Source organism: Nothobranchius furzeri, chromosome 7 (genome assembly GCF_043380555.1).
Source record: "Nothobranchius furzeri strain GRZ-AD chromosome 7, NfurGRZ-RIMD1, whole genome shotgun sequence".
NCBI classification, from domain to species: Eukaryota; Metazoa; Chordata; class Actinopteri; order Cyprinodontiformes; family Nothobranchiidae; genus Nothobranchius; species Nothobranchius furzeri.
In genome coordinates, this window is record NC_091747.1 from 24,009,273 (window position 1) to 24,017,865 (window position 8,593).

General features: G+C 44.8%; 1 protein-coding gene across 1 annotated transcript; it reads right to left on the reverse strand.

The window, feature by feature from the left end:
• Positions 1–3,619: 3,619 nt before the first annotated feature.
• slc40a1 (solute carrier family 40 member 1) lies at positions 3,620–8,383 on the reverse strand. Its single transcript, XM_015977316.3, has 8 exons — positions 8,117–8,383; positions 7,973–8,040; positions 7,525–7,684; positions 7,330–7,445; positions 5,660–5,786; positions 5,154–5,399; positions 4,446–5,066; positions 3,620–4,153 (listed from the first exon to the last, which is right to left on the reverse strand). Exons 1-8 carry the CDS (start codon positions 8,148–8,150, stop codon positions 3,837–3,839), a joined length of 1,689 nt encoding a protein of 562 aa, XP_015832802.3. The 5' UTR covers positions 8,151–8,383; the 3' UTR covers positions 3,620–3,836.
• Positions 8,384–8,593: the final 210 nt, after the last annotated feature.

An 8,593-nucleotide genomic window follows, 5' to 3' on the forward strand; every position in this document is an offset into this window, starting at 1 on the left:
CCATCAATGGAGCGTGGCCAGACTAAATAATACATTTATTTAGTCTGGCTTGCCAGGCTACCACAACGTAGTTTATAAAGCAGCTCTGGAGCATACAGGTGTGTTAACCAGAGAACCGACATCAGAATCGGCCTTAGAGAAGCTGTTGGTGCCATTTAACTCGTTCACTGCCAATGACGATTAAAGTCGTCATTGGCATTTTTTGTACTGTGTGAGCATCGGAAAGAGCCCCCGGGCAGAGAGAACAAACATCTCCGCTCTGAAGCCGATCTTCATCTGCATATGTCACACGTCACATGATCAGGAAGCAGAACATCCGTGTGTTAGGAGATCATTTTGGACCGCTGCTGTAAAAAAAGTGAGGCGCCAACCGGAAAAGCGTCTACCGATCACAATTCGACAACAGATTATGAAAGAACGGATAACGCTTGAAACACGCGGATTCTTCCTGATGTAAGAGGTGAGTCTCTGCTTTGTTTTGGTTGTTTTGGTGTTGACATCATCCTAGTGCTCAACGTTCTGTGACTCTTAAAAAAACAGTAAAAACGGCGAGAAACGCTGGCAGTGAATGAGTTAAGAAGGTCAAAGGTCATTTGGAGTCTAGAGGGAAACATATTTACAAGTGAAAACATTTTACACTGCTTATGACTTCTGAAGGAGTGGGCATCCCAGCAGGCTTACTTAAAGGTCAGGGGTCAGCGCTCAAGGAAAACGTCATCTAACTCGCCAAAGGTCTCAGTGAAAGGTTAAAGAGCAAGTCACCCCCTACCAAATTCTTGCTCAACTCCCACTTCCTGTTTGAAAAATGCAACAAATGCTGTTGCCTAGCAGAACGAGAGGGTGGAGCCGCTAACAAATACACACACGACATTGTGACATCATAATGTACCAGCTAACATCATAGTGTACCTCTTAGCCAACAGCGATGGCAAATTTAAATTCAAATGCAGTGCAGAGTTTTTAGCTGAAGAGGATGCAACACTGACAGTTTTAGGCAGAATATTTAAATTTGACTTAAGATGCACTAAAGTGCTGAATTATTGACTACATCTGTCTACAGCACCATCAGACACTCGTTTGTATAGTTTATCAGCAGAAAAATGTTGATTTGGGGTGACTTGCGCTTTAAAGGCCATATCGGGTTGGTAGTTTCATCTGAACCACGGAGCTTCTGGGACAATGGAACTGAAATGGAGCTGGTTACCCATAATGCACTGCAGCACAATGAGCTGAACCCAGCTGTCAGCATGAGGGTGGAGGGCTGGTGGGCAGGAATGTCTGAGAGTCCATCTGTCTAAAGCTTGGACCGAACCGGGTCACGAGACAGAACCATGATCCAAGTCTGGCAGCAGATTTACAGGATCAAGAATCCAGACTAGAACCAGACTGGGACCTGAAGAGAGCTGATTGCACTGTGAAAAGTGGACCAGAACTCCACCAGAACCATGCAAGGGATCGGTGAGGTCCCAAAAGAAGACCAGCGGCTGCTGAAGGAGCAGCTGGATCCTGAATGTTTTCATGTAGGAATAAACACAAATGAATAAATGTAGCAAACAGATCCAGGTCACATTTGTCTGCAGGTCTAGACCTGGCTGTAAGTCGGGCTCTGAATGCCTAAAGAAAAGAGTCGGGGGGGGGGGGTCATGAGCTGCTGTGGTATGTGACCTCACAGGGCAGTACACACACACACACACCACATCGATGATGCCTTGTTGCAAATTCTTTATTCCAGACTTAACATGCAGTACCACGTCCTTTCTCCTGGAGTGTGATTTGTTTTTTTACACAAAAGCAAATAGGTTTTCTTCACGATTGCAAGCTTTACTTATCAAACTACAATACTGTATGTATATATATATATATATATATATATATTTATATTTAAACATGTATAAATGTAAAGAAACGTTCGTCAGATTATAGCAGATGAGCTTCATGAACAAATTTCCACAAAAATACTCAATAAGAAATATAAAACCACTTCAAAAAGTTTCAAGGCAAACAATAACACACCTTTTAATATATTTCCTTATCCTACAATAGTCAGTCTAAATGTGTTTAATGGCTATGAGTGAAATTCCTGAATTAGATTCCAAGGTTTCATTTAAAACAGTAAAAGTTACATGTATCTGAATTATTTAAGGTTTAAGGACACAATGGCTGGTCATGTGTGCGTTAAACAGCCGTCAAGACACGTTTTCATTAAAGAAGATAAAGCTACATCAGATACTCCTGGTAGAACAATAAAATTAGATATAAACAGACATGAGAGGAAAAATGAAAAGCAGAGATTTGGTCTGGATTGGATGACTTTCCATTAGGTAAAGGTCTGATTTGGTGCTCTTTACATTTCCCCTTCAAGCAGCCAGACTTTCTGGTCATCTGTTAAAGTTTGCCTGATTGATGATTTTGTTTGTTAAGCTACTTAAACTCTGACCTTTGAGTCATTCAGGCACCAAAATGCTTCTGAACTCAAAAGATGAACCAGTGTTGCAACATAACAAACATTTTCTTCTCACTGAAAACAGAAAAATGGCAGGAAGTGTTTTAGATTGTTTTCAAACCAGAATATCATCCAGGAATAAGATTATTTTTCTCTTTGCATTTTTTTTATTCAAATGTTCTGTACTGGAATACTGACCTGCCAGTTAAGTTAAAAAAATCACAAGAAAGTCTGAATAAGTGGAAGAAAATGTGAAGAAAGCAGGACTGAGTCCAGATTTTTGCTGCAGAACAAAAACCCGACTGTGGTCGGCGTTCTGCGAGTTGTCGGCTGGTTTGCTGACTGACTGATTTTTGAGGAAATGTGGTTTCCAAGGTAAACTCACCCATTGAGGTTTTTCCACCTGCACATGCGGTGCTGAGCGTTACAATATGTGCCTTTTTGTTTAAAACCACAATCCTCTCAGACGACACGTGAGGGAGAGGAGAATGTGTTGGCTGGGTTAGTGGAGGGGGGTCAGGAGTAGGAACTTGTGCAAAAACATATTGAACTAGTGCCTGATCACGCATTAGCCGTGTGTAATGACAGGTGTCAATCACTTAAAGTGCCTGAGTAAAGACAATCACAACATCAAATCACTGGAGAACTCAACATGAAAACAATTTAAACAGAAAAGCTAAATTTTGTCTCCCAGCGGGTAAAGAAACCGGATGTAGAACACACCGGGACGCTTCAGAGAACCGTTTCCCTCACTTCCTTTTGAACCACAACGCTGATAGACTTTGGTCGTAACGGTGCGTAGACGCTCGAGTGTTTCAATTGGCACAACAGTAAAAAAAACACAATACTGATGATAAAGTTCTTATAAAAACCACCGTCTTGAGTAAATACAGCTAAACGTGTAACCCTCATCACCACAAAGAGACTAGTTATGTGTTTGGTTAGTAAAACGTTTCCGACCTGCTCGTGTTTATGTACAGGCGGAGCTGACGCCGGTGCCGCCGTCGGGAGCGCCGGCTTCTTCCTCTTTTACCAGCTCGTAGCTGAAGCACCATTTGAGAGCTGTTACTGCTCGAGCTGAGCTAACGGGAGAAGGTTCTACAGAGCTCTGCCCACCACCACCATGAGGTCACAAGGAGGGGCCATGATGGACCCTCGATGGGACTACATGTCTGAGTTAAGGAGCAGAAGCTCTAACAGGAACCTGACCTGATCTAAAACTACACTAGTGACTAAAAGCCGTCTACGCTCCCTCTGCAAATGCTTTGTTAATAACCATGGCAACACTGGTTAGCATCAGCGCTCTACCAGCTACAAGCTGTGGTGTTAGTTGGAGAAATAAGATGCAGGGTGGGGTGGGGTTAGTACCCAGCACAGAGTCTCTTTAACAGGGTTAGATGGTGGTCGGAAGTGAGGGGCTGTCCTCCGTCTCCACCTTCTGCTCCGGTGAGCAGCAAAGGAAGAGGCGGCTGCCGAGGCTCTTGAAGGCAAATCTGAAGTACATCATGTGACCCATGGCCACGAAGGAGACGGAGATGATGACCAGCAGGCCAAAGGCCTCTGGGTTTGGAGCCAGAATCACCATGATGAAGTGTAGCAGGTCTAGGAGGTAATTCATGGAGTTCTGGACGCCGTTGATCACACCTCGTTCTGACTCAATCACATTTTCCTGGATGAGCTGGGTCACAGTCAGGTCAAACGACCACAGACCTGCAGGACGGAAGAGGTTTACAGCTACATTAATGTCAAAGTATCGGGCAACATTATTGGCATCAAAGGTTATCTTCAGGAAGTCGTGTTTATGAAGTTATACGGTCTGAAGGAAGTGAACCTTCTGCAATAGAACATCGCAGCTCAGGGATCTTTTGTACTTTGAGCTTTTGTTTGACTCCAAAACAAAATCTAATTTATTCATCAAAACCAAAAGAAAGGCTGGCTGCTTGGAGGAAGAAGGAGGACTGAATCAAGACTTCTGTCTCAGAACGGCAACATTTTCACTCACCAATTCTAGCAGCAATGACCCCAGCAAACAGCAGCCCAACGGACATGTAGGACTGTAGAGGAGGGAACTCTTCAGCTGGTTCCATCGTTGTGGCGTTCCCACTGGTGAGGCTGTGGTCCGCCTCTGGAAGGCTCTGCTGCCCAACCAGGTGGGTGTACAGGTCCTGGAAGGGTGAGACACTGAGGTCGAAGGGGCTTCCAGGAGCAAAGACAGAGATAACGCACAGCGTAAGGCAGGAGAGCTGGACCATGCCGGAGATGAAGCCTGTACGGATCAGGCCACACTTCTTGCGAATCCAGGTGAAGGCGACGGTGCCGCAGATGCCCGAGACGGCCGACGCTCCCATCAGCAGACTGAGCATGGACCCATTCAGGCCCTGTGTGTAGGCGTAGCCCGTGGTGATGCAGTCAAAGCCGAGTACCGTCATGAAGAGGAAGGCCAGGGACATCCCAGCGAAGAAGATGTTCTGGTTGTAGTAGGCCACCCATCCAGCCTTAAAGGTGCACAAGGGCTCCGTCACACGGTAGCAGCAGCCCTGCGGTTCGGGGGGGTTGGGAGTGTTCACAGTTTCATTCATCAGAGGTTGAGATGACTCCTCAGGACTCTGACCACTCTCCAGATCTATTAGAAGGAGTAAAATTGCAGATTGATGGAGATGAATGCCGATCGGTTTCAGGTTCTGAATGGTAGTTTGTGATGATCCTGTACCTTTGGTGGGGCTGAGCTGCTTGAGCTCCTGCTGCTGCTCTTTCTGTCCTGCTTTCACTGCCAGAGCCGGCGTCTTCTGATACACCTTCCACAGCAGAGCGTACTCCACGCACATGGAGCACAGGTTCCAGCCCGAGATGAAGCCACAGCCGATGAAATGGGAGCCGAAGGACATGATCTGACCCACTAACATAGGAGCCAGGATGTTGGTCAGCTGGTCGATAATCCGAACCGTGGCATTCATATCTGAAGAGGAAACAATACAGATCATGAATTTGTCAGCCACTTTTACTGAAGTGGATTCAGATTTGAGGTTTTGGGGTCAACGAGTTCACTGCTCTGCACACGAGTAAATCTTTTAAACGGCTTATAACAATCAGGTGGAAACAGCAGGGATATAAAACATGGAAAATGAGACCGAGTCAGCAGCCACAGTTCAAAGTCTCCCCCTCAGAAGAGATCTGATAAAGTGTCATGTGAACCCAGGGTTGGTAGGAACCACTAACCTGCCAGGCTGCTGCTGTCCTGGCCTGCTACAACCACCACCCAGTCCCTCTGGATGGTGATGGAGGTCGCCGTGCTCGCCAGGTTAGCGATGTTGGCGACGGTGATGACCAGAATGTAGCAGGTGGTCTGGGAAAGAAAACAACCTCGTCATAAATGTATTTACTTTCCACCATAAAGACAATATGTTGATATTTTCTACAGGAGGAAGAAAAGTAAATGCAGACACCGAAACAGCAAACGTACACGAGCAGATCTGTGAAATGTTTCATGTCCTTTTCAGGAGGAAAATCCCTAAAAGTACATCATCCAATTAGGGATGCGACGATACCACTTTTTTCCAAACCGATACGATACCGATACTTGGATCTGGGTACTCGTCGATACTCATTACCGATACTTCTACCACACCCAAAAAATGCAATGATTTGGAATACAGATCTTATTTTCTTCTCTGCTTTCAACAGGAAAAGACTGTGAGGTAGACAAAAAGTGAAATATAGGAATGGAAATCATTCCTGACAAGTTACAGTGAAGCCATTTTCAAGCAACTGCATTGGTATCGGTTCACTTTTACCGATACTGGTATTGGTATCGGCGCTGATACCAATACCAGTATCGTATCGGTGCATCCCTACATACAATAGCTAATCTGCATCAGACTTTACTTGTGAATCTGAAATTAGAACATGTTGAGCCCTTTTGGGCTACATTTTATAAGACTGTATCTTGAGAAATAGTCTCAGGATTTTTGTTTTTCATGTATTTAAGCGCCATTAAAACTCAAACCCAAACAGCTGTCTAATGGAGGTAAAAACTAATATTGGAGACAAAAATATTTCACCCTTTAACTCAAAGGTCACGTCCTGTTATCATCTGTAAACTAAAAAAATAAATTAAAAACTACTTTTGAAAAGATCTATAACACCCAGTAAATCATTACCACTTCACAGAAACGGCTAATAAAGTACTCTACATGTCGACGGCAGTAAATAAAACATAAGGCAGCTCAAAGGCTAAGCTCGTTGCACTTGTGAAATAAGTGTGCAAGAGCCGGTATCGATCTGTGCTCAGCATAGCTACAGGAATGCTCCAACAGGACCAGCCACGTTTTCCCTGAAACCTTTTTTGTTTGAGTCACATGTCAATCCTCAGCCTGCTGATTTGGACAATACCCTCGACCCTCCGCTTCATCGAGCTCTCTCCACCTCACAAACACCCAGACAGCTGGTGGACCGGCTTTTCTCGTTTCAACGCAAGTTCTCTATCCTGACAGACACAACCTGTAAAGTTCACAGCTCAACAAATAAAAACAATGTGGTTAGCTCTTCCTTTGGACTAACGTTCTGAAATCTGTGTAATTACTGTTCAAAACTCACGTTTCCTTTTAAAACTTTCTCTTTCTGTGATTCAGAAATAATCAAGTTTTTAACAACCACAAAATAGTGAAAATAGCCTAAATTACACATGAGCGCTTTTAGTTTCATTTGGTTAACGGTCTTCTGGCAATGACCCACTCACTCTTTAAAGACTCTGCTGGAGCAGTCATAAATCATATTGATGTGGGAGCTTGTATCAGTAGAGTGAAGTATGTCTGGACCATCAGGTCTGAGACCAGATAGTGACAGAAACGGTTTCAGAGAGACGGGCCGTGTGCAGGAGAGGATCTTACCAGGATCCACCCATCGTAGAGCTCAGTGAGCTGCTCTTTGTACTGGAACACAAGCATGAGGAGGACCCCACACACAATGACACAGCTGTTCTGGACCAGTAGTGAGGTCTGGGCCACTGTGGAAAGACGAGCAGCATGAAGGACACAAGTCCAACTCATTTGTTATTTAACCCACAAGGTGTAAGGCTGCTTTACCTTTGAGTCTAGGGTTTCTGTCCACCCAGTTGCCAATGTTGGCCCCCAGCAGGAGCACAGAGCCGGCCACCACCAGCCCATACACGGCAGTCAGGAGCAGGCTGTTCCCATACAGCTCCACCAGGAAAACTGCCACCGCAAAGTTCCACATGCGGTCACCCTGCAAAGGTTTATTGTGATTATCTTACAGACTGGATGACACCTCAACACGTCCAGGTGGTGGTGGCTGCATAAATAACCAGACTGCTCCTGCTGCAGCAGCTCTGAGCAGCTGGAGCTGATGGTTGATGTTGCAATGCCATGTAACAATGGGGTTGTAGAACTCTTAATACATGTCACTTACCAACGTTAATATTATTTAGTATTTAGTAATTATTTAGTAAAATTAGAAACAGACATATATATAATTCAGGTTTACAGAATGATGTCGTAATAGAGCCGTACTTACCCATGTGGACAGAGCATGGCCCATGTAAATAAGAAACTTGGCTGAAGAGAAGAAATCTTGGAGGGTTTCTGTAGAGAAAATATCTTACAAATAACCCTTTCGGTACATTTGGTAATTAATAACACATTATCATTAATAACTCACCCCAGCATGTTCTCTTAGCTGCAGTAGTAGCCATTCCGAAATGGGTCAAACTAAAAACAACCAGGGGGCTTTTTAATCTTCCTTCTTTGTGACCGTGGAGAGGGGCAGCTCGGCTACCTCCGCGTTCAACCTTCGGACAGAAACTGATAAAAACAAAAGAATACTCGGCGTTTCTCCCCTTTCCTCCCTTCCAAACTTAGCTATCACTGTAGCTGAAGTTGGAAAGAAATAATCTTATGAACTAAAAGTCGGTTCGGTCCCACAAAACACATGAACAGAACCGGAAGAGAGTCCAGTCTGCCCCACACCGATGGACGCTTCAATCCCCTCTACTGCTCTCTGTTTACGTCCCTTCTCTTAAATACCCACGCTGCAACATGACGTCACGGTATCGCCTCCCACCGCGCGCGCTCAGAAAGCCTGGCTGAAAAGGGCGGGCTTTACCAGAGCTAAAGCTAGCAGGAAAACAGCTTTATT